Source organism: Melanotaenia boesemani, chromosome 4 (genome assembly GCF_017639745.1).
Source record: "Melanotaenia boesemani isolate fMelBoe1 chromosome 4, fMelBoe1.pri, whole genome shotgun sequence".
NCBI lineage: Eukaryota > Metazoa > Chordata > Actinopteri > Atheriniformes > Melanotaeniidae > Melanotaenia > Melanotaenia boesemani.
The window spans coordinates 27,247,667-27,274,845 of NC_055685.1; the positions used below are offsets into that span (position 1 = coordinate 27,247,667).

General features: G+C 36.9%; 1 protein-coding gene across 4 annotated transcripts in view; it reads left to right on the forward strand.

The window, feature by feature from the left end:
* The first annotated feature begins 19,835 nt into the window (after positions 1–19,835).
* The window catches only part of LOC121637826 (phospholipid-transporting ATPase ABCA1-like), a 35,061-nt gene continuing 27,717 nt past the window's right edge, over positions 19,836–27,179 (forward strand). For 2 of the 4 annotated variants that reach the window (XM_041982121.1, XM_041982124.1), the window contains exons 1-5: positions 23,383–23,481; positions 24,022–24,130; positions 24,968–25,061; positions 25,956–26,097; positions 26,246–26,364. In XM_041982121.1, the coding sequence (XP_041838055.1) occupies positions 24,065–24,130; positions 24,968–25,061; positions 25,956–26,097; positions 26,246–26,364 (421 nt within the window). In that variant the 5' untranslated portion in view covers positions 23,383–23,481; positions 24,022–24,064. Of the gene's footprint in view, positions 19,978–23,382; positions 23,560–24,021; positions 24,131–24,967; positions 25,062–25,955; positions 26,098–26,245; positions 26,365–27,179 lie in introns of those variants that run through there. The other 2 variants (XM_041982122.1, XM_041982123.1) reach the window with 2 other exon arrangements.

The window sequence follows — 27,179 nt, forward strand, 5'->3', positions numbered from 1 at the left end:
GCCATGACACAGAAAACTCAAACACTTTTGCCTTCCTGTGAGGGAATGTCTAAGATTTGATTGTCAGAACTTCTTTTCAGCCCTGAGCTAAATTATGTCTCATCCATATTCCTTACATCTATTTATCTAGAAAAAACTGGTTACCTTTTCTTATTAAAACTGTAGCTGCTCCAAAATGCTATTTTGCATAAGCACGGGCTGAAATAAATTAGAATTTTGTGGTTAAAGACTCATCTTAAAGGAATCATTTGATGTATTTCCCAATGGATTTCAATAGTTTTTATTAAGAAAAATATCTTATGGTTAAAAATAAAACATAATTCCCCATTAATTTTTCAACTGTCTCAATTGCAAAGTCATCCAAAAGAGCATACAGTAGTAGCAACAACCCTAGATCCCCTTCAGTCTAGAGAGGATTGCTGGTGTTATTCAATCCCTTTCCTCTCGCTTCCCTCTCTCACTCAGTATTAAGTCCTCCACGCTGCCCAAAATAGCCATGGGTTCTCCTTCGGGACCTACAACAGAGCTTTCTGCAATAATCTGTGTGTGTGTATGAGAATAGACTGTGTGAAAGTGATTGTGTGAATACCCTTGCAAAACTCTCATTAGCAGAGCGAGTCTCCAACTATCAAAGAGCGAAGCTGTGTAATTTATGTTTTAAATGTTTTAATTAAACATTAAAGCATTGATTAACAACAGATTTGTTGTCTGTCAAGAGTCCAGTGGCCTAATTTCAACACCTAAAGATATGTTTAACAATGTAGCATATCTTTAAAGAAATCAACTGTAAACATAGAAATATATGTGAGCTGCAACTATAGCATGTTAGGAAACAATTCATTTACTAGTATTTACATTTAAATGCTCTGGGGGATTTTGGAGTATAAAATTGAGGGTGTGTTAATGCTGTGCCGCTGTTGTGTGTGCATAAATTAGTTTCAGTGACAGCAAATGTTTCCTAATCAGCAGAGGCAGACAGGAGGAAACAACAACAGCAGAACAAGAAAAAGATAAATGCAGGACAGGTATTCCAGATGGTGAACTGATAGGCAAGAAAGTAATTAGACTAAATAAAAACATACATGATAACTGCCTTCCAATCACATATCATGAATGTTTAAACGTTTGAAGGTAAATGTCAATGAGGTTATATTTTGGGACAGTCAATTGTAAAGCATTAAAATTACTGTAAGATTTGAGGCTTTTATAAAGTCTGTAAAAAGAGTCTGCATGTTATATTTTGTTGGTAATATTTGTACATGATTAAAACAACAAGTCAGCAGTTTGCAAGCACAAACACAATGAAAAGGCACCTCCACCTGCAGGTTCTGTGAGCAGAGAGCAGACGATCAGCATGTTGGTGTCTCCCACAAACATTTGGAGTTCATTTAGCCTTTTGTGAATTGTTATATTTTGGTTTTGATTGCATCATGTAATATTACAATAATGTTCTCCACTTAATGATTCATCATGGTCACTGCTAATGCAGGTGTACTATAGCTTGTCTTTTTTAGGCCGGACAGATGCACAGTTTGTAATGTAAAAATAAACTGTGTTCAAAACAGTGGGTTTTTATTTATTTATTTAATTTTATTTTTAATTTTTTTTTACTAGTTGTAGCAAACTTGATACCTGAATAAATCAGAGCTTTCAAGATTATTTTGGTTTGTCTGAACCACCCAAAAGCATAAAATTATGGTAAATGTTTGCTAAAGTAATCTTTTGTCTGCAGTTTGACTAATAAAACTTTTGACATTAGAATCTGCCCAAGTTCCTAAAGTTTGAAAAGCATTTGGCTTCAGTGATATGCCAGGGTTTCCCCAAGCATGGGGGAACTGAATAATCAGAATGAGAAACAAACAGCAGACAGACAGACAGAGAGAGAGAGAGAGAGAGAGAGAATGGACAGAGGTCAGTGTGGCCACCAGCTGTTGGAGATGAATAGACTATTATAGTGAACAGAGAGCAGCAGATGGCTAGTCAGCACACTAACGTATCTGCATACACAGAATTCAGACATGCACATGACCAAAAGCAGAAAATAATCTGCTGGCTGGTACAAAATATTTACCAAATGCGACCCTATTTCTAAAGAAATTGGAACACTAGGTGAAACATTCATTCAATTAGAATCAGATCCTTTCTGAACCCTTTTAACAAACCTTTATTTATCCAAATCATGCAATGACAACATATAAAATACATTTATTTATTTATTTATTTATTTATTTATTTATTTTACAGTATTTGCAGTTTGGTGCCAGTCCAAGAACAGAAAACTGAAAATATTCACAATTAAAAAAAAATAAATTATTGAAATAAAAACTGAAGTAGTGATTCACATTTGAGTAAGTGAAAAGAAGAGTGGAGCCTCCACTGTTTTGATAGTGGTCCTATAAACAGGGCATCACATAGAGAGGCAGTCATTTAAAAGTAAATATTGGGAGCAGGTCATCACTCTGAAAAACTCTATGTAAGTCTTTAACATTTGAATTTTAAGTTTTAAAGAATTTAGCGATGTAAATGGTGTAGTACCACATACCATCATCCTTAGATAAACCACACAAATCACAAAAATACAAATGTATGGACAAGGCTGAAAAACCATAGGTAGCAGTTTTGATGTCAGTCTCCTAAAGCATCAAGAGCAAATATTCTGGAGTTGAAATGGTTGCATGTGCTCAGGAGGAGCACGTCTAAAAACCTTTATTACTGAGCTCACTGCTGCATCTACAAATGCAAGTTAAATTTCTTTCCAAAGCAAAAAATATGCCAGAGCATGTGTTGCCACCTTATCCAGAACTGAGCTGATTGAAATGTCCAGTGTATATGGTTTAGTGACACTGAGCAGCAAAAATGTCTTCACCATCCCCTTCCTAACATGTAGATGAAACAATGGCAGGAAAAGATGTTAAAAAAGTACATACTTGGCCTGTTTTTGGTCTATTTATTGGACTTCTCCAATATTTGAAAGTGCAAAATGTCACTATCAGCTGAAAAGACCAGTAACATGATATATATGCCACAATCTTACAAAAATGAAAAAAAAAAAAAAATCTTATTGTCATGCTATTTTTACAGTAAAGCATGTTTATGATTGTTATAAAGCATTTCTACTTATAGATCCTGTAAATACTTCAAACTATTTTCTTATATAGACTTTTTATATAGTTTTTGTTCTGTACAGTTTTTCGTTCTTATATCTATAATGCTGTTTTTTGCACCTATCACCTTTGCTGCTGTAGCACCGAAACTCCCTCACTGTGGGACAAATAAAGGATTATCTTATCTTATCTTATCTTATCTTATCTTATCTTATCTTATCTTATCTTATCTTATCTTAACTTATCCTAACTTATCTTATCTTATCTTATCTTCAGTCATGTAGGTTTTGTAATATGTGCTGCCACCCCAAAAAAGTATTTGTAAGGGAATGACTCCTGTTTATTTCAGCACAACAATGCCAAATCAAATCGAATTACAACAACATGTCTTTGTAATAGGACAGTCTGGATGCTAATCTGGCCAGCCTGTTTTACAAACCTGTTAATTGTCTTTTTCACTCTTTCAAGGCAGGACCTGTGCACCCTTTTTTGCACATCAGTTCCATGGGTATAGTGGAAAATTGGGGATGGGGGGTTAAAGTCTGCCACCGATGCACCACTGAGGCAGTTGTGGTGGTAATCACTATGTTTATGAGAGAGTTGGTATCACAGAACATACCTATCTAAAAAACAACTGTCATCACTGCGCTGATTCAGTAAAGTCAGTTTGCTGTGTGTTAACACACACTGATGCAGTGCTCAGCCTCTTTTGGTTAGTACTGTGTGTGGGAACAACCAAGACGGAGCAGCAGTAGGTTAACGTATATGTTTTTCTTGCACTAGTAAGGTGCAACAGATGTATTAAAAGGGCTATCAAAATAAATTAGTTCGTTTACAACAGAAAAGAAGTCCCTGAATGTGTTTCATGCAAAAGTATGAAAACATTGCTAAACCATTACATCTTAATCAGTTTGTTGCTTCCATTTCAAAAAGAATTGCATGCAGAAGATTGCTCATGGGAAGATATTGACTAAGAGATTGAACAGATGTCACCTGACATGCTGGTATCACTCAGAAACAGGTGGACAGGCACCCTGGGTGCTACTGCACACAAGTTAAAAAGTTCCCTAACCACATTTCAATGCCATGTGGCAAAATTCATTGTGTGTTCACTTCTTTACGAATTTAAAAGTGTTTCACTCAGACACACATTATGCATTCAAATATGATTGTTGTTGTTGTTGTTGATGTTGTTGTTTTTTAACATCTATTTTGTTGCATCTGAATCTTATTAGACATAATTCACAAGCCCAACCACAACCACATGTTCAACAAATCTGTTGTACAAGTAGTCTTCTGCAAAGACAGTGAGCATTTATACCATTTAAAAGAGGCATTTGATTATGTGATTCTTGGTATATAACTTTCTATTTCAATGAGAAAAATAATTCTACATGAAAAATCTGTTTGTAAGAACATTATAAGTCCTACTCAGCAATTAATTGTTCAGTTTTTGTTGATGTAGCAAACTGTACTTTAATGTATACAGCATTAACAGGAATAAAAAAGAATACATTTAATATGCTAAAATATCTCACAAAGCCACATAGAAACTTTTCCCTCTTTCACAAAAACACACACATGCACACGCAGTGACCCGTTTGGTAATAAGTTCATAATAGCCACCCACTGACAGCATGGTATGCACACATTACGCAGCCATACAGTAGTCAGTAAATAACATTCACCTACACCAAAGTTTCTATTGTACGGAGCTCTTCCCTGTGAGTCTTTCGTGTTGAGTCATATAGGGCTCAAATGATTAAAATTTTTAATCACATTACTCACAGCTTTCAAATGAATTAATCAGGATTCATCACAGCTGTCAATATGATCATGATTGATCATGATCTCTGTGTTGGAAAACAGTTGCATACATCTAATCCCGTTCATTGCATGGGAAGAAATTCCACGTATTATTTCTTATCAAGCTGGGAAGTATTGTACTTTTCAACTCCATTAGTGATTTGTTACATAAAATACTGAGATTTAAAATTACCATTCATAATATAAGCGCTCAAAAGCACCCCTGTGATGACGACAAATCATGGACCCAGGTTTCCCTTCTCTGGACATGGGTCACCAGGGCCCCCCTCTGGAGCCAGGCCTGGAGTTGGGGCATGGAGGCGAGCGCTTGGTGGCTGGACCTTTGCCCATTGGGCTCGGTCGGGCTCAGCCCGAAACAGTGACATGGCCCCCCCTCCCGTGGGCTCACCACCTGCCAGAGGGGCCACAGGAGTTGGGTTCAGAGCAAACTGGGCAGCTGCCGGAAGCAGGGACCCTGGCTGATCCTCAGCTGCAGAAGCTAGCTCTAGGGATGTGGAATGTCACCTCTCTGGCGGGTAAGGAGGTTGAGCGGTTCCGGCTAGATATAGTTGGACTCACCTTGACGCACGGTTTGGGCTCTGGAACCACTGTCCTTGAGAGGGGCTGGACCCTTTTCCATTCTGGAGTTGCTCCCGGTGAGAGGCGCGGTTCATACCAGTGTGGGTATGCTCATTGCCCCCCGACTTGGCGCCTGTGCGTTGGGGTTTACCCCGGTGGACGAAAGGGTAGCCTCCCTCCGCCTTCAGGTGGGGGGATGGGTCCTGACTGGTGTTTGTGCTTATGCACCAAACAGCAGTTCAGAGTACCCACCCTTTTTGGAGTCCTTGAGGAAGTGTTGGAAAGCACTCCTTCCAGGGACCCCCATGTTCTGCTGGGGGACTTCAATGCCCACGTGGGCAATGACAGTGAGAGCTGGAGGGTGTGATTGGGAGGAATGGTCCCCCTGATCTGAATCCGAGTGGTGTTTCGTTGTTGGACTTCTGTGCTTGTCATGGATTGTCCATAAGAAACACCTTGTTCAGGCATAACAGTGCCCACATGTGTACTTGGCACCAGGACACTCTAGGCACTCAGTTCGACTTTGTAGAAGTAGAGGAGTAGTAGAGGAGAGGAGCTGTCAGCTGATCACCACTTGGTGATGAGTTGACTCAGATGGTGGGGGAGGATGCCAGTCAGGCCTGGCAAAAATATTCATGAATGAAACATACTTTATTAATCCCAGAGGGAGATCATTCATGTCAGGAAGACCATGAGTGTAATGAAATATTAACAAGGGCTGAATTTATGTTTCAGTGTGTTTAATAACCTTTTTTTGACAAATTTCAGATGTCTGCTTTAAAGCAGTTGGTTTTAATTATGTAAAATTCTTTATATAAAAGAATATAAACTAGAACATCACTTCAAGATTCACCAAATTCAGAAGGGTCAATAGAAAATGTTCATTTGTGTCTATGATTTAAAATAAACCTGTTACAAAACTTCTTCTCTGAACCTTGGCCACTTTTCCGAAGGAGATGTAACCACATCATCTGGTCATCTTTCTGTCAGATGAGAACTAAATGTGCTGACACAGAATCAGCATGCATGCACATGAGTCATGTTTGTTGCGAGATATAACCAGAAAAAACTTAAATGAGAGTGTGTTTCAGATTTGATTATAAATATGTCATACTTAGTTAACAGAAATGTAAAAGAGTCGGCTGTACAAAGCACACTATTCCATGAAGTTTATTTAAAGTTCAAGCTAATGCATAACAGTTAACATGTGGCTCATAATGACACACATATTTGTCACATTCAGCAGTGTTCAGTTTTGTATTTTGAACATTGAACATATATATATATATATATATGTGTGTGTGTGGTTTTTTTTCTTAATTTACAATAGTTTTGTTAAACTATTGTAAATTAGCACTGCGACCTTACAGCAATAAGCAATACCAATTTCTGGTTTGAGCCTCAAGTGGGGGGATTTTCTCCCCATATATGCATGGGTTCTCTTCGGGTATGATGGCTTCTTCCCACCATCCAAGACATGTATGTTAGTTTAATTGGTCACTCTAAATTTTCCATAAGAATGAATGTGAGCAGGAGTGGTTGTTTGTCTCTGGTGACCTTTCCAGGGTTTACCCTGACTCTTGCCTGCTAATTGCTGGGATAGGCTCCCGCTTCCCCACAAACCTGAATTGGACTAACAGTATAGTGAATGAATGAATGAATGAATGAATGAATAAATAAATCTGTATAAATTCCCTACAATGAATCGTGAATAGTTGAGTCACAGATTATAGTTTGTTATGCATCTAATGGCTGATTTACCTGTGAATGAACATCTACCCTAAAGTGAAATGGGGAATGACACACAGAAAGTAGGAAATTTGTTTGTTTGTTTGTCTTCAGTTAAAATGTTTTCACAAATATTAAAAAAGGTCATCCAGACCATGGTAAGTACAACTTTCCAACTTACCACTAAAGGTAAAGTTTCCCCTAAATCTAACTACACACAACATTAGGAAACCACTCAGTAGTACACTACCAGGGGTCAATAAACATGTTCTAGAGCAGGGATCCTTCATCCTGGTCCTCCAGGGCCAGGGTCCTGCAGGTTTTAGAGGTTTCCACACTGCAACACACCTGAGTCAAATCAGTGGGTAATAAGCAAACTTCTGCAGGACACCTGCCTTTGAGGACCAGGATTGAAGACCTGGTCTAAACCATCCTTCCAGTCAACAAAAGCAAATGTTTTCCCTAAAGAGGGGGATCTGTTACAAGTTCTGGAAATGTTTAGTAGGTTAATGCTGTTTGTTTGCTTCCAGGGTCAAAAGCTCTTCTGTTCTATTCTACAGTCATTTAGCAGACGCTTTTATGCAAAGCGACTTACATTTGAGAGTAAGAACAACACAAGCATGAATTCAAACAAGATGGGACGTCATAATTAAGTGATAGTCAGACTGCTTTGAGTACAGTTGGACCCAGGTGCTGTCATGTAGTGCTAGAGGCAGTGCATATAATTTTTTTTTTTTTTTCTTTTTTTAAGTCATTTTGTTTAAATACAAGATCACGATTGCATCATACAATATCAACTTGGGCATAAGTGCATGATTTCATCACAAGGTATCATCTTGTGGTGGGAGCACTAGGTGTATTTCGTTGGCAGAGCGTAACTGTCGAGAGGGAGTGTAGCCCTGGATTAAGGAGTGAAGGTAGACAGGAGCTGTTTGGGTTATTGTTTTGTAAGCCAGAAGCAGAGCTTTGAACTGAAAGCCAGTGAAGAGCAATTAGCAGCGGAGTGACATGAGCTCTTTTGGGCTGGTTGAAGACAGACGTGCTACTGCGTTCTGGAAGCAAAAAAAGCTAGCTCTTAAAAGATAGCTTTTAAGAGTAAGCATCATGACCTCATAAACATCACTAAACAGTGTAGACAACTGATTGGTGATCTAATCAGTATAAAACAACATGCAAATTAAAATTAAACAGGATCATGACTAGAAAATAGAAAAAAGTTATATTAAAAAAGTTCATGAAAGATAGATCTGAAACCCAGTACTGCAACAACAATGACCTCATTCAACTACTTTGACTATGTAGGTCACTTGTGGAGGAAAGATAGGTTCATTACCACTACATGAGAAATCGCTATTCACTGTGAGCTATTAAATGGTGTGAGCAACAACACTCTTTACAGTACAGCATGTATGTGTATAGCTTGCAGGGCAAACTCTGTCCATCCATCCCATTCATTTTCTATACTCGCCTCTTCCTGTTCAGGGTTGTAGGGCTGCTGGAGCCTTTCCCAGTAGTTTCAGGCATGAACTGGTGTGCACAATGGACAGATCCTCAGTCCATTACAAGACTACCAGAAATAATTAAAACTTGCAACCACTGTCACTTCTGGTTAGTTGGAAAGCACTGTTTAAAATGACATTGATATTTTTTGGACTTTTAGAAAGCATCTGGAGAAAACTATGCAAGGACAGGAAGAACTCCACACAGAAATGTCTACGGGAGATTCAGCTTTCTTCTTATCTGCCAATCAGTCACACTACCCAGATCAAAGACCTTCATATCAAAACTTGTTTTTTGACACTGGACAATACATTTAACTGTAAAATGGTTTTAACTAATTAAAAAAATGTAGTTCCTAAGACCAGAGGTAACAGCCCTACAACACAACCTCTATCATGCTTTCCTGGTGGTAGGATTTTCCATACCATGTGGAAGAAAAATCCCCCATATAAGAATAATTCTCATTCCCAAGTGACTCTAATTAGCTTTATAAGTACTTGGAAAATATTTTTGGTTATTGTTGTTGTTTTGGTTTTATTAAATATCTTAACATAGTGTTTTTATTATTGATTTTCCAACTTCAGCACCTCTACAGTCTTCTCTCATTCATTTTTCTTCTTAGCAATACGTCCAAAACCTTCTTAAGTTCCACGATGGCTGGACATGCTGATTACTGTAATTTCAGGATCTTTGTCATTTGCCTTGTAGACATGTCATAGTTTCTAATAATACCATTTATGGTATTCCCAAAATATCTGTGAGACACAATCAGCCTCCACTTTTTCGTAGACTTAAGCAATCAACAAGGAAAATTAGTCATATGCAAATCTTACCATGCTAATTAGATTATTATCTAATTAATAATAATCTAGATTATTCAAAAGAGTTCAAATAATTGTATCTAATGTTGATTTGTAAAAAAAATGTAGAAATAGTAGAAAAAGCACTAAAATAATAACGGATGTTAAATTACATAACATTAGGGATTATCTACCCTGCATGATATAGCTACTTCACTGATTAGACAAGTTAAGGTCACACAATTATTTATTGTTCCCTGAATTGAAAATAATTTATTCATTAATTTCCTCCTCTGCTTATTCAAATTTAGGGTTGTGGAAGGGTGGATCCTATCCAGCAATTAGTAGGCGAGAGACAGATACACTCTGGACAGGTCGCCAGTCCATTGCAGGGCCAAAATAAAGGACAGACAACCACTCATGCTCATATTCACTCCTAGGTAGAATTTAGAGTAACAAGTTAACCAATTAACCTAACGTGCATGTCTTTTGACTCCAGCTTTAGATATTTCTAAGTATATTGTTATATAATATTTAGGTAAATAAATTTATATTGTCTTTTTTTTTTTTCAGCTCTGTCAAATGTGTGCTTGATCTGATCTTCTTAGCTACAAATTACTTAAAAATCTACATCAGCTTTTCCTTTTTGTTATCAGTATCATAGCCACACAGGTCAAAAACATTTAGACTAGGAAGCTAGATTAAACATTTTCTGCCGCTGTTCAGACATGTAACATCCTATCCACTTCCCTTTCTGCCCAGTAACCAGTTCCAGTAGCAGCGCCTTGTCCTCAACCAGGCAGTGACATCATTCCCCTTTCACCCAGTTCTCTGAAGGCTGCAGTTCGAGGTAACTCGCGGTCAAACCATGATGCCTTCATGTTCTCCTATAAATTTCCGATAATAAAATGACCAATGCCATATATGTAAAACTTTCCTTTTTCTGTGTGTTTTCTTTTCTTTTCTTTTCTTTTTTTTTGCGTGTCATTTGCTTGTTACATGAATCACATCAGTCCATCCAGATGCTAGTTTATTCCCCTTTAATTTGTTTGAAAGATACTGCAAATCTTTAACTATAAGAAGTTTATACCATTTACAATTTCAATGCATAACAGTTTACCTCTTTAGTGTAATATGCACAAATTTTTATTCTTATTATCTTTTATAGCTTTAATTTTATCAGTCATTATACTAGGACAGCCTAAATCACCAGATAATTTTAAAAAAATTATATAGCCTAAATTTATCAAATACTTTTTTTTGTTTTGTTTTGTTTTGTTTTGTTTTTTACCAGGACTGTCAAAATTAAACTATTAATGAAAAGATAAATCACTGAAATTTGCACATTAATTTTTTAACACAGTAACACATAAACAACAACGTTAGTACACATGCCATATTTAAAATCTGAATTTGACATTATCTCTGCAAAAGAAGCTTATTTGGGGCATGTAGGTGCCTTGTAACAGCGGTGAACCACCAAAAACCACTTTATCCTCTTTATCTATGAGGATTCTAACAGTTTTGCAACTTCACATTTAGAGGATAGTTGCAAAATTACCCATTTTGATATATAGCACAATTAATTCACACAAAAAAAACACCCCGTTATGAAAACCAATGCATCTTATCCTGGGGATCGTGGCTCAAAAGGTTTGAAAACTACTGGTCTACATGAATGACCATAACCTAAAAGCTGCCACACAATAACAAACAAAAAATGTACGAGACAGTGAGTTTAGCACTATTATTTGAAAAGTCTACTTTTCATTCATATATACCTGCTGTAGATATATTTAATATTAATGTCGGTTAAAAATTGTACCCATATTTTCGGCAGCCCTCGAATGCCACACAAGTCCCGACGTTGCAAGCAGGAGGAGACTGATGAACGCTTATTTAACACACGTCTCTTGTATCCAGCGCTGTGACTCTGCCATTGACATATTTTCGTAAAACTCTTCGATAATTCAGTAAATTCGACAGTATATGTAACATTAACAGTAGTATTTAAAAGAAGTTGAGTAAAAAAAAAGAAAAGAAAGAAAAAGTCAAATCATGCGTGCGTGGTTTGCTTCTCCGCTCACATAGTTTTTTTTAAGAGACCGATATCAAATCAAAAACAGTTTCAAGTAAAATACACACTAACAGCTTGTTTGTTTGTTTGTTTTTAATGTACCAAACAGATGTGACACATTTTTGCAGCACTGAGTTAAATATAGGTAATCTGTCCACCATCCCCCCTCCTGCTCTGCTTGCCTCCATCATACTCGGTGCTGGGGTTACTATCGGACAAATCTCTCCTCCTCCTTCATTCTCGATAGCGAGGTTACTGTCGGGCATAGTCTTCCATTCTCCTCTTCTTCCTCAGTCCAGCTTGTCTGCCACCGCACATTTAGAAACAGGAGCAGGATATCTTCCAAGTATTCCTGCTTCACGCAATTTTCTGGACTCGACAGTAAAAATGTGAAACATGTTGCTTAATTCCTTCCCACAGGGTTTAGACTCGGTCAAAGGGAAGGAAGCTGTTACCACTTTTTCACTCTTGAAATAGGCAGATATTTTCTGCATTTAAGTCAAGTCACTGACTCCCCTTTTCAATAAATGTTTTTAGTCAAACAAGAAGTTTAACCTTTCCTTGATAAACAAATGTGCACTTCTAGAAGTATCATTTCTTGAAAGAGATTACAGATGCTCCTCAGATTATCGGTTCTTCTTCCTTATCCTTTTACAAGTCTAATCTTAGATTTTCTTACTGTAAAACGACAGTTCTCCAGAAAAAGCTGCTAGTTATTACGTGGGATTGCTTGAGACGTTGGCTACTGCAGACATGACGGAGTCCGAGCAGCAGAGTCATACAGGCTGCATGACTGGCTTTGTGGTTCTCATGAGGGCAAATCTCATTTGCTGCTTGAGTGGCCTACATTAGAAAATTTAATTTGAAACAATAAACAATCTTACAGATGTAAGAGATGATCTCTATGAGAATACATGAGAAACCATAACTAGAACATGATTTTTCCATTAATGTACAGAACGCATCCTTGTTGCAGAAGTTTAGTATTATTTAAGGTGTATTTTTAAACTTTCTTTCTTTCTTTCTTTCTTTCTTTCTTTCTTTCTTTCTTTCTTTCTTTCCTTTTTCTTTCTTTCTTTCTTTCCTTTTTTTTACTAATTTGTTGAATAAAATATCACTCTATGCATCCTTACATTTAAAATAACACTGTTTTCTGTCTTTGTTTGTTTTGTTTATAGTCTTAGCAAGCACTTTAGATCTTAGGATCTTAATGATGATGATGATGATGACGACGCATTCTTCAAAAACAAATAAGTAAACCATATTAATAATAGGTCTTAAGTTTAAATCAGCGTTGACCTGTCGTTTCATAGAAAGGTTTCAAATCTGAAATCCATGGTTCTGAGCCATTCCTTTAGTTATGCTTCTGTACATAAAGGACAGCAGCATCATAGTACACAGCATTTTGGATAGTATAAGTCACTATGGTAACAAACTGCCAAAGATGTGGCGCAAGTAAAAGTTATTTCAGGACAGGCAAGTTTTATGGGTAGAAAAGGTGAGAAAGAGAAGATGATACATATATTTTAACAAGGTGGACCTTGTCAGTTGTTCCTAACTTCAGAACAACTGACAAGTTGAAAATGAATTGTAACCAAGAGTAGACTGTCTGTTTGGAACTTTGTACTAACATATCAAAGAAAAATTGTAATTTAAAGAATACTAACAACTCTTTCCAGATGAATTTGGAGGTAAATATTGTTCAGACTTTCCTCCATGCAAAGGGGAAAATTTATCCCATTTGGTCTGGTTATGTGAAGATCTGAAACACTGTCATTCATGTTGCATCTGGCTTCATTCTCTCTGAGTCAGGTTCTCTTTAAACCAGACATATTTCTTACTGTACAAAGGGAGTTTTCCCCTCTCCAGTATTTCTGACTGCTCCCTAAACGTTCAGGACAGGGACTGTATTGAAGCGATGAGGCAATCCGTTTTTTTCTAGAGCTGGTTCACTTTTTACAATTTGGCATTTTAAAAAACCATCATATGGAAAATTGAACTTTTATATAATCTTTGTTTGAATATATCACTTTTCTTAAGAAGCATTTCATCTGCCTGTGTGTAACAAAAGGGTAGGGTACGAGGTGTTTGAGCAAAGCTCTTTAAATAAGTGTATTTGTTCAGCTGCTGTAAATTAAACATTCCATGGCCTGGTTTAATTGTACCAGTAAAAATGACCATTTTTTGAGTGTCCAAACCAAACGTTCGTCTTTATGTTGTCACATCTTTACTTCTGCAATTCTAAAATAATCAACGACACTTTAAGTTCCTAAGAGGCTTTTTATTTAATGATCCCTTCAGCCCAGAGTGTGTAAGCCAGCTCAAGCTGTGCCAGCCATAACAAACTATTGTTCTTCAACCAGTGGGAATAATGGAACCTGACACTCAATGCAAGGAAAATATGCTGGTAATACATGAAAGACAACGTGAAGGAACGTTTACTAAAGGCTAATATAAAGACACAGCTACTGCTGTCAGCACAGAGATGGGGTGAACTCTCACATGTCAATGTGAAACATTTTAACAACAGAGTTTGAGAAACGCTTGTAAATTCAAGTTAAAAACTAAGTCATTGTGTCATGACTAAATAAGAAGTCATTCACTATTATGTGTTGCTGTTTAGTCCATAACAGTATCAATATAAAGCAACTGAACTTTGGACACTACAGTATAGTACTTTCATCTTGATTGACTATTATCTATTATCATTTTATTAATGTAGGCAGTTATGGGGGTGGTTTGATGGATTAAATAACTAATCTGTCTGAATGAGGATTTTGTTTTAGTTTAAGCCCATCCTGCGAGACCTTACTGTACCCCTGGGTGGGTGACCCACACTGATCCTTGCTATACTTTGTTTCATCTTGTGTCAGCTAATAGCGGCCAATAGGTTTTAAACACTTTAGAAATGTTAAACAGAAAAGATAACGTTAGATTGAAAATGTCACTTTTTTTTTCTAAAGTTAAATCATTTAAAACAATTAGTATTGTGATGGGTATGGACAGATTTTCAGGTTTATTTAGTCAAAACTTAAAACATGAAGCCATATACTTTGTGTATTGCCAGTAAAAGTCTGACTTTGTAAGTAGAGTTTCTTGATTACAAAAAATAAAAATAAATAATAATAATAATTGGATGCATTCTTCCCATTACAATGCCTGATATTTCACTGGCTCACAGGTGCAATAACTGGCAGTCACAGAGAAACATTGAGCTGTTTAGATTTGTGTTAAACATAATGACACTAAATCCATTGTATAAAAAAACAGAAAAGGAGCCCAGTGGGATCTTATCCAACTTTACATGCAATCTGGAAGTAAGAATAATCAAACTGTTTAGCCATCCAACATCCACCGTTTTACACTTAAACTAATTATAGCCTCCAGCAAGACAGCAAAATAAAAGGCAGCAGAGGCAGACTCCTCTAAACTGTAAGTGCTGGATGGTCCTCATGTATTTTGAACATGATAAACTGTGACCTAGATCAAGCATCAGAGTTATTTTTCTCAAACATTAACAAAGACTGATGATTAGTAAACAAATATTGGGCTGAAACACCAGTAGGTTTGGCTCAGAAGGCTCATGTTGTGAAGCAGTGTTTGTGCTTCAGTTCCCAGCTACAGGTCGCCCACGTGCCAAAATGTGCAAAGGCTCTGAAGTCCACGCTGATCCCAGATGAAGGTGTGTGCCTTGAATGAGCAGCTCAGATGCCCCTGTTGTGTGTGTGTGTGAGTCTTTGGCAGAATATGAGGCAATTGAATTACAACTTGCAGGGCTCCGTAATACGTTCCTCTTTTTAAAATAAGCATAATGTGCAGCCTACAAGCTGCACCAACCAACGTTGTTCCATTAAATGCATCAGTGACCTGTTTTAAATTTGGGCATGCATCACAATTGCCAGACATTGTTAAAGTGTAATATAAGGAGGACAGCTTTGACTTTGCCCTCCTTTACCCTCTTGACCCTGTCTTTATTGTTAGGAAATTAAAATACCTCTTAAGATTTTGCTGACAAGGTCCCTCTCTACACCAACTTTTATCTATCCTGTGGTTTGAGTTACGAGCAGCACAACAGACACCATAAAGAAGCCAAACATTACCATCTGACAAAAAAATGAAGTCTTTAGAGTTGCTCCTGGCAAGAGAATTGTTGGCTAGTAGTGTGGTCCAGTTACCCAGTTAAGGCAGTTTGTCATTGTTTAACCATAACTAGTGAGTTGAAGCAGGATGTGGGTCAACAGGCAACAACATACTCAAGACAGAATGCAACTTGGGTCTACACAGGGTAACATGCATGCAATACATAGCAAAGATTGATTTGTTTTCTTATTCTTTATCCATTTATTTTAATATAAATTTTCATTAAAAGTGAGAAAAATTTTCATAGATGTTTTAATTTATTTTAAGAAGTTGTTAAATATCCCTGTTGTTCATTCACTTTGCATTATCCTTAAATGGATATACTGGAACAAATGTTGAAAAAAAGTATATCAAACAATACCTACCCACACTGGCAGGACATTTTAAGGAAACAAAAAAAGGAGATTTCTATTTTGTAAAACGTAAGCTTTGTGTTTTTGCACATAAAGCAGACACAAAAAAATCATTTAAATTAAAGTGATAACACTGCTGTTGCATGCTTACTTAAATGTATGCACATGTGGCAAATAAAACCTTTTTTAGCTTGGTTTCTGCCCTGTAATTATGCCTAAAATGTTTTGCATATCAAAATGACATGTACATTTCCTGTGCAATTTCATCACATACATTAAAGATAATTAAAAGTGCAGTGCTCTTATACCACATCAAGTCAATGTGAATACATCAGATGATGGTTGATACAAATTAAATCAGTTCACAGTTAAATATAAACATTGTTTTTAAATCCTTTACATAAAAAGTACTGTGATGGACTGGTGACCTGGCCAGGGTGTACCCTGCCTCTTTTAGCTGCCGGGATAGGTTCTAGTCTAAAATGTATGTTCCAAAAGTTCTCTATAGCTTACAGTGAAATATTCATTATCAATAGCAAAATACCTTTCCAAGCATATGTACAGTATTTAGTTTGTATATAATACATGGGGTACACATTGCATGCTATCCACAGCAAGATGCTTTGAACCTCAGCTGTGGCCTCAGTAGTGACCTTTGTGGGTGCTCTCAGTGCCTGTGTGGGTGTTCTGTGGTTTCACAGAGCAACTGTGTAGTTAGTTGTTCATTCTATATTGACTGCAGACATGGATCTAAGCATTCATGCTTGTCTCTCTTTCTGTTAGCTTGGTGATGGACTGGTGACCTGTGCTGGTTCTACCACTCAACCTACAGTGACTAAAATAGGTCCAGGTACAAAAAATGACATCAAATGGAGAACTTTTGTTTATCTGAGTCTATTTTATTAGATGCATTTTTATACTTACCTTTTATTTATTTTTCTTTTAAATTAATAAATAAATAGTACAACAAATGAAAATAATACTGTCACTCATTATTTTTCTTTATGCAACTAAACGACATACAGAAAACAGAATAAGTTAGTAATTCCAGTGCATCTCAGTGCTACTGTCCATCCCCATGAGGACTTAAAAATTGAATCTAGAGGAAAGTTTTAAACCACAGATTTTATTTTCTTTACAATCTCCATTAAGCTTTTACACTCTAAACTTCGGTTTCCAACAGTTTTACCCTTAACTGGTGGAATATAGTTGGAATAATTCATTTCTGAAATTGTTTTCATATCCATATAATTTTTTTATCATTATAATAGGACTATGTGCAATATGTATCCATTACTGTAAAGACAGCATTTTGTAGTTGTAGTTTGTTAAAGTTGTGATAGTTTTTCACAAGGGCTCCAACTAATAATTATTTTTAATTAAAGGTAAATTACATTTTAAATTCTTTCTTTCTTTCTTTAACTTATCCTGTCCAGCATTGTAGAGAGCAGAATGATGGTCTGGCTGCTGTGCTGTGTTGAGCAAATTTGCTTTGTCAAGGGAATCTTTATGGGTATAAGGTTCCTCTTGATAATCTGATTTAGTTATTTATTTATTTTATTCTTATTTCTTTATTTTGAATTGTGGAATTTATGTAATCTTGCTGGACCTGACCGGAGGGGACAGGGGGAAAAAGGAAAATATTAAAGAGAAGTACAAAAGTAAAATAGAAAAAAGAAAGAGGTGACAAAGATGTGACAGACAGAAGCCAATGACCCTTCAATCCAAACTAACACCAGACAACCAACTGCTACACCAGTACAAAGATTTTCCCATGACATTTACAGGGAAAAACAAAGCTGACAATCATCAGGAGGTCTTACAAAATAACCAAGACAATAACAACAACAAAACATAAAAAAATGTATCACAAAGGTACAAGAAACACTCACAAAAAAACCCTAAACGCAAGTAGTCCATAGTGTATAAAACCACTGGACAACTCAGTGACTGTGTCAGCATGCAGAGGATGATGAATGAGGAGTGAGCAGAGATGAGAGTGATTGTGCAAATGTGACCCTGCCTCTACGGAGGCTAGAGGCAGACTAGGGCCCAGAGACCCAGGTGATCAGCTGCAATCCCGGAGCATGAACCCCAGCAACCCCATCATGAAGATGACTCCAGACTTACCCAGGGGGCGGCAGAGGAAGGCCCCAGCCAGTAGGCACCCCCTTTCCCCAGGAGGCCCCCCAGCACAGGATAGACCAGGAGCAGCTGTTCCCAGGACACACAGCGACCGCAGTCAATGAGCCGCCACCAACCCCAGATGGCACCCCCCACAACCATATGCGGGTAAGGAAAGGAGGAGGACAGTGGCAGAGCCCAGACCCATGACCCACCACCCCCGAGCCCACACAGGCATTCCCCAAAAGTGCATAGCCACCCCTAGTCCCGGCCCAGGGCCAAAGCCCAACAACCCAGGCCCCACTAGCAGCCATGCTCCACCACTGCAAAGCGACCCCAGCCGCAGACTCCCCACAGCTGACACAGAATCGCCCCCACAGCAGAGCAGCCCATATCCCCACCGCAGGAAACCACCAAGAACCTGCAGAAATCAGGCACCTCCCGCCAATATCCAAACACCATAGCGACAAGGTCACAATCCTCCACCTATACTAAGTGATGAAGCTAATCACCAGGGACCAGAGGGAGTGAAATTCAGTTTGAGGAGGCAGACATTGTCTCAATACTGATGTGATCTAGTAAGAAATTCCTAAACTCCTGAATACACAGAAAATTTTTCCTTTTCCAGTTCACAAGGATAGTTTTCTTTGCGATGCATAGGACGGTGAAGATTAGGTGTTCAGAGTTAATTACCATGGTAATGTCACCCAAATCACCTAGCAGACACAGTTTGGGGTTTGCAGCAATATTATATTTAAGCCATGCTGACAGGTCTTCATATACCTGAAGCCAGAACCTGCAAAAATACAAAAGAAGAAAGTTTACCTGAACAAAAAGCAAACCATGCAACATTAGAAAGGCATTTGTGTGTGTATTGTGTATAGGTGCAGAAACAGAAAAACAAGGGCTATGTCCATGCCAACACTAATAACAATATTAGTAATTACGTATATGTCAGAATAATACCAATACTACAAATAATAATAATAACAATAATAACAGTAACAACAATAACAACATTGATGACACTAATAAGGACAATATTAATAGCAATAATAATAAAAGTCTATGTACTATAGATCATAATGCAAAGTTCTATATAGTTTTAGATAGCGATATTAGAGCCACGCCTGATGTCCATAATAAAACTATTTGTAGCAAACTATAAACATTAGAATGATTATTAGTAACAATAATCATGAAAAATAAAAATGTCTGTTTATGTTTGTATGTAAGCATGTCAATTTGGAAGTTAGAAAAAAATAAAACAAAATAAAAAATATTGGTCATTTTGTGGAGGTAGAAAATGGCACAAAGGAAAAATTGTCCAGTTAAACACAAAAACGGCTACTTAAGTACAATGATTGTGATTATTTAATTACAGTAGTTCACCTGAGGTAATTTAATATTTCCCTGCAACATTCTTGAACCAGTCAGTAATTGAAAACCAGCACAGCGCTCTCATCTGGCGCTGAGGTGTAGCTGGCCCTTTAAGAGATGTTTTGCATCCGCACGTGCTTGCCTTATATGGGAGCAGCAACAAACAATGACCGCTAGTTACCTCTGCTGCTTCTCTTCTTGCTCCGCATCGGGCTGAACTATAAAAGCCTGGTGGAGGAGAAAAAACCGTTTTGTCAGATACTGAGACAGAACATCGCGGAGAAGCGCAACGTCAGAGGAGCGCAGTTTATTCACGATTAGTTTGTTTAGGACCAGGGATTCAATTTATGAGAAGGAAAAGAGTGGATATACACACCAGGATCAAGGTTGGTGACATAAAAGCTTAGTTTTGAGTGTTTTGGGGGGGATTTATGAGTTTCTTTCTTGGACAAAGAGATGCCACTATTTCACTTGTTTCTTCTTCTTTTTTAACCCATTATCTATAGCTATATTCTGTAGCTTAATGGTGTTGTTTTTTTGTTTTTTGTTTTTTTAACCATTGTTAAAAAATGTAACCATTTTTGACCTGAAGCAAAACAATTTTTTGTAATGTTATTTGTCGTTTTTCTTTGTTTAAACGTCGCAAACTTTAACAAGAAATGTAATGCATTGAATTCACATTATGTATTTAAGCTTATGTAGCTGTTTCAGCAGAATGACAACTGACCTTAATCTGTTTATTTTTCATTTTGGCGTGTATATGTTCATTTACACTGTCTGGATCGAACTAGTCTGAAGAGCAATAAGAAGCTAACTGTAGTCAGGCGCAGGACTTCCGGCAAGGAAGTCAAAATATAAAAGTCCACTTGTTGCCGTGTCTTTATTCAATCTAAAATACAAACTAAAATCATGAGGAAAAAAAATATAGCAAATGTTCTCTTTGTATCGCGATATTATCCATTAGCTTAAGTAGCAAAACTATTTGTTAGGTTGTGCGAGTGGCTGATGGAAGGCGTTTTTAATTCGCACGTAGCTTACTTTGAAGGATCCTGCGGTAGACGACAGGCGTTATTTTGTCTGACTTGACGCTTGCCGTTGGTCAACGTCGCTTACCTGAACGACCGACAGTAACCCCAGTTTAAGAGAACAATAAAACATAAGGACAAAAAGTCAGACCATGAATTTCGACAATCTGTTACTGAAATTTGTTCGTAGTGCAAAACACATTCTTAAAAGATTATTAACTGCAGCCTGCTTTCATGTTATTTCACTGTTTAGTATTTTGCCCCCTCGATTAAAAGGAGTCTGCGACGAAATGTTTTTCACAGATGCTGCAACGTCGACAAGTGCTCATATTTTGTCGGTAGAAACAGTTACATGAGGAAAAGGTATTTCATGCAATAATAATAATAATAATAAGAAGAAGAAAATAAAATAAAAAAAAATCAATTGTTGATGAGTGAAGTTGATCTCCAATTTGGATTTGGTTTTTCATTCTTAATTGTTAGTCAAGTGTGTTTTGAGAACAATTAAGACAATGAAGGATAAGGAAAAAAATCCTGTCTGAGTGTGATATAACACGTGAGTCAGGATTGATGGTAAACAAGTATAAATGAAATTTGTGAGTGTGTGCGCTTCCCACTAGAGGCGCACTCGCTCTGCACCATTTGTACCGCTCATCATCACACCAAGAACCTGTTTTTCTCAGCTTGCTGTCTGTACAATTTTTACCACGGTGTATGCTTTCTTCTTTTTTATTATTATTTTATTATAACCAAATTTAATACAAATATATCAAAGTGGTAAACCTATCGAAAAGAACTCAGACGATCACTATGACTGACTATATTTGTAGAAAACAACAGAATGACGTTGATTAAATTAAATGAAAACCGACCCTTTTCTATCACAAACATCTACGTCACGAATTCTATTGAAAGGGGATCTAAGATACGATTTTCTCGCTGTTGATGTTGACTGATAGGTTACTGTTCGGTGGAAGGAAAAACACTTAAGTGTAAAGTAAAAATGAAGGTGTGAGTTGCATACTTTATCATAACATAAACACTGCAGCCCGACATGGTAGTATATCAGCGACATGGTTATATATAGGCTTTTCCAACGCATTTATTTTCTGTCATGAGTTATATTATGTGACTAATTTAACTATAGTTAAGAGAAATATGACAAGGTCTTTTACTATTGTTGCTCATTTTTATCTCCAATGGAAGGCTGTTACAAAATAAGCTCATCATAGGGATTAATAGAGTATTTCTGAATCTGAAACATAATGTTGTCGACGATAAAGGACAAGATGGATATCTTGAGTATTTTTAGAATAACAAATAAGTAAATTGAGCATGTTGTCATCTGTTTGTTTTAATGAGGATCCTCCAACAAGTCCAAAACAGTTTTTTTTCTGTCTTATAAAAGCAGTTAAATGTCTGCAGCTGCGAACATGTTCATTAAATGTAATAATTTACAGAGAGAACAGACATACAGTACAACTGATAATAATATACATGGGTCACAGTGAAGTTTGTGGATTTAGTTGCATGTGGCTGTGGAAGATCTGTGTGGTAAATCTAATTTTAAGGCAAATACTGATGGACAAGGTGGAAGAATCTTTCCATGGCATATATCAGTATTTTAGTGATTTCTTTTTTTTTTTTTTTTTTTTTTTTTTTAGTAAACTTGACATCTGTGTTGCTTTTATGATGTGTTTTTGGTAAAATTAAGAAATACCAGAGTAAATGATTATGACCTTTTATATCCATGACACTTTATTAAAGACACATTTACAAAAAGGCTAAAACACCAATGGTTCTACATATTACAATTTAATTTAACAAATATCTTCACACTTGATAGTGTGAAGATATTTGGCCAGGGTTTTTTTTATAATAAAGGTCAAATAACCAAGAGTTAGGTGTGAACATCAGTCTGTCTTTGACATTCCTGTGCTCTTGTTCCACAGTCCACGACAGCCAATCAGTTTTATTCTGTGGAAGTGGCATTCAGCAAAAACAAAAAAAAAAAAGAAGGCCTTGATTAACATCATTGAAAATCAAGTTTGTTTGTTTTTTTCCGCAGCTCCTGTGTATTTTGGACCCTGCAGACTCCCCTAAGCTAATCATCAAACTTGCCATTGTGTGTGTGTGTGCGTGTGTTTCTTTTTTTTTTTTTTTTTTTTTTCTTTTTCAAAAGTTTTTCAGTGAGTTCTTTCTAACTTGTTTATGGGAGCAGTCAAAAATGAATGTTCAATGCAACACTCTTGGCCTTAATTAGCTGAGCCTCATAACTCCTTCCTGAAAGAGTTTTTATAATGGCTTTTGATGTCCCGATGGCTGACCTACAGTAGGATTACAAATTTAGCTGCTGACAACTCCCATGTCTTTAATCTGTGTGGTTTCCAGGTTTTTGTACTTTTTTGATAACAGATGCTCAATGAATGCCTTGCTGGTCAGATCAGGGCATGTTACATAATGGGACTTTTGAATCAATAAATAGAATAAACAAATAAGCAGGAAAACTTCACATTTTAAGTAAGACTAACAAAGTAGCTGACTAAGGCTGTGTAGTTGGTGGGTTGTTAAAACAGGCAATGCAAGGGGTTACTATAATTTTTCATATGAACATTTACATCAAATGCAGCATTGTGTGCAATTCCATGGTGTAATTTCGCTACTTTTCACCCCCCCCCCACCCCCACCCCACCCCAACTCATCGTCCCAGATGAAGAGTAGCTTGACCTTTGGACAGATGAGTCAATCAGATGTGGACCTAAATATGTAGGCGTTAGCAGCCTTCCTCAGTCAGCATTTGGTGTCATTTGCTGAGTGTTGCTGTGACTTTAGCTGGTCTGCGTTTGAGACACTTTTGTTCACCAGGTGAAAACTTTGATTGAACGAGAACTGTTTTTAGTCCGTGGAGATTCATCGTTTCTTGTGACAATTCACTGAACTTAGGTACTAATGATGTTTTTCAGAATAACTCAAGCAGTCAGGCAATGATAGCTGGGGTTTTTGTTTGTTGTTGTTTTCTTAGTTTTATTAAAGTTCTGAATCTTTTCAAAAAAATATTCTTCTGACGACATTGTCTCCCATTGTGGCAACATCAGGTGGATGCTATTACCAAATTTGGTGCAGTTTCATGTCAGTTGTGATTTGGTTGTAGTTTCTTGATGTAACCACTTTCAGTTCAGTTTTCAAATCATCTTTGTCTGTAAATGTTGAATTACATTTTTGTCAGCCACAGTTTTTTTTGTTTTTTTTTTGTTTTTTTCCACAGGAACACAGCTAGATGGTAGAGAGTTGGCTTGGCCAGTCTTCTGTCTGCTTCTCTTACGGAAAAAAAAGCATTATTTGATGACTTTGTCTTGTATTTGCATGGTGGCTGCCGTTCCTGACCCGACCTTTTTGGGTTCACAGTGAGGAGTGGGAGTTTGCTCGGTGAGGCTGGGAAGACAGCAACATGGCAGTGTCCACTCAGCTGGGTTTACTGCTATGGAAGAACTTCACCTACCGACGGAGACAGACTGTAAGTAAAAGTGTTTATTAATCTTTTTTTTTTTTTTTTTTTTTTTTAATAATTCCTTACAAATTTAATATGTTATGAATTTATATTTTGTAATGAAATGCTTTACTTAAACTTTTCTTCTTTTTTCATATTTCTTCATGAAGGACAGCAAACAATGAAATGCCCACTGAAAAGTATTACAGTTTACAAATTACCATGAGTCAGTCAAAGATGTGATCATGACTAATTTAAAAGCCAGATCTGTGTCTTAGTTACTGTCCTGTGTTGGTTGATACCCACATACTCAAACACATGTTAATGAAATTCAGTCTGGAACTATAGTGTAGTACTTTATATGTGGGGACACTCATCTGCATACAATTAAGCCATTTGTCCATCAAGCAGCCACAGCTCTTCAACATGACAGCTGTGGCTGCTTTACTCAGTCCAGTTACTTCCAACAAAGGGATACAGTGCGTTGTCTAAGACATTAGCATTATTCTTTATCCCCACACACTGCTTGTCTGCCATGCTGTTTCAAGCTGAGACTGAGGCAGCTGAAGCTCAGAGGCCATATGGAGCAGATGGAAAAACCCATAGTCCTTTTAAACAACCAGACCTCTCCGTATTAACCCATATACCTTATCAAGACTTTGCACAGGCTCATCAGCAACTATCAGCCCTGTTCATGCCTACATACACACAAAATGACATTCCTCTTCTAATACACTAAAGTTGACTTAGAGTGAACTATTTACATAAAAAAAAGAGAAAACTAAAAAATATGAACTTCTTTAGCATGAATAAGTTACAGATCGTGTGGTGGAACAATATTAATAACTGTGCAATATGTTTTAGATCCAGCTGCTGATTGAGATCATCTGGCCCCTGTTCATCTTTTTCATCCTGATATCAGTCCGAATACATTACCCACCTTATGAACAACATGAATGTAAGTGTTTTTGTCTTGTTTAGTTTTTTTTTTCACTATAAATAGCTCACAAGAAATAACCCAAGTCTATAACCCAAGTATTGCCTATTTGTTACTATTTTTAGGACATTGTGTTGATTTTCTGACTTTTACTGAAGATCCTCAGATACTGAGATTATTATATGAGGTTATTCTTTTGACCTCATACCTAGACTTTTTTAGGTAAAGCATTTGCTGTTTAGTTCTTGGAAAGTTAAACATATTAGTCATCTTGTCGTTGACACAGAAGGATCCATGGATTGGTCAATATTTGTTTGAACTATGTCAATTTGCAAAAGGACCTTCAGTTTCTGGAAGAGGGAATTACAATATTATTCAACATAGCAGCTGGTTATACAACTTTTGCCACATCACAACTCAATTAAATTGGCACTTCTTAATCTTAACCAGATATAAAATGTTTAGCCACCTGGTTTTTCTATTTATTTTGAGCTCTTCAGAAGATTAGAAAAGTTACTATAGTTTTATGCTCTCTAACTTTACAGTTTCTTCCATTAAATAAATTAAACTTTGCTATGAAATTATAAAAAACTTGAATTAAATTGGCTTAATGAACACCAAAAAATTCCTATTCTCAAACAAAACCCAGGATACCCAAAGAAGTGTGTTAGTTTAATTTGTTTACTCCCTCACACTCCGTTTATCTTATCTTTTTAGTATAATTGCTGGTTATTCTCAGTAGCAGTACAATTCACTTATAACTCTTCAACCAGTGGTAAAGATAACATCAGCACTTTTATTGCTTTTGCTGTATTTTCCAGTTAGTGACGTGTTTAAAATGTTATTATAAACATGATATCCTTGTTTTACTGATATTTACACTCATCATGGTCATTCTTATTCTTCTTTTTCAAGGTCACTTCCCTAACAAGGCCATGCCCTCAGCAGGTACCCTGCCCTGGGTACAAGGCATCATCTGTAACGCCAACAACCCCTGCTTCCGTAATCCTACCCCTGGAGAAAGTCCTGGTGTAGTGGGGAATTTTAATGATTCCATGTGAGTAATGTTATCCTTATTTTTTATTTAAAGAGAAGATTCTTTCTTCCTCCCTCCCAAAATTCTTACAAAACAAAGAAGTGTTTCTCCCATTCATGTGGAAAAGCATCTTACTCTGTTTTTCTTATGTGTCGGCTAATATCATCAGAATATCCCGTTTGTTCACTGATGCCAAGAAGATCCTGCTGTACAGTCAGAATGATAAGAGCTACGAAGGCTACAAAGGACTTCTGAGGGCCCTCAGGAAGCTTCAGAAGAACACAGCCCGTAAGGACACATCTTTAGTTATCTTCTTCTGTGTTTGACTGACTGACCGGACCTACGTCACGGCGGCATATTGTGAATGTTGCATTTCTCTATCATTACGTGCAGTTAATGGCGGTATGACATAGGATGGGGAGAAAATTGTACTCCACCCTGACAATTGCTGTATAAACAAGGCATAGATTTGGTCATTTGCCTTCCAGGAATGTTGCTGCCTCCTCCTGTCTTGATAACATCCATGCACACTTATTAACTTCACCATCAGTTTTACAGGCATTTTTAAACTTACTTCAAATATTGTTAGTGTTTATGAGCAATATTTCATTAAAGAAACAAAAAGACTGAAAGATTCACCATCATGACTGCAGTTCATGTGTAGTAGAAATATAAAATACTTCTACATTAAGATCTTGTTCATGGGCTCTACTGTGTGCTGACAGATTAGATGTGATGGGGTAATCTTTCTTTTTGACCTAACAGAATGCAAAAGGACAAACAAGCCAAGAAGGACAATATCAATGTAAAGATCTTATGCAAACAGCATGGTATTAAAAGGAGGTCAGTGATACAGAGGTGAACATTTCAGGACAAAGTGCAGGAACATTAAACAGCAGTGATGCAATTATAGACCTTTGTTAATTGCTAAAGTGAAATGAGAGCATCTAACTAATCTAGCTGTCCCTTTGTTTGCTCCATAGCTTAAAAAAAAGGACGGTATTTGCTTGATTTTGCATAATATAATTGTGCACTGAACATCTTGAGTCTCCCATAAGAAATTATGCAACAACGCAGAACAATCAAGGACCTTCTTGGTTTGG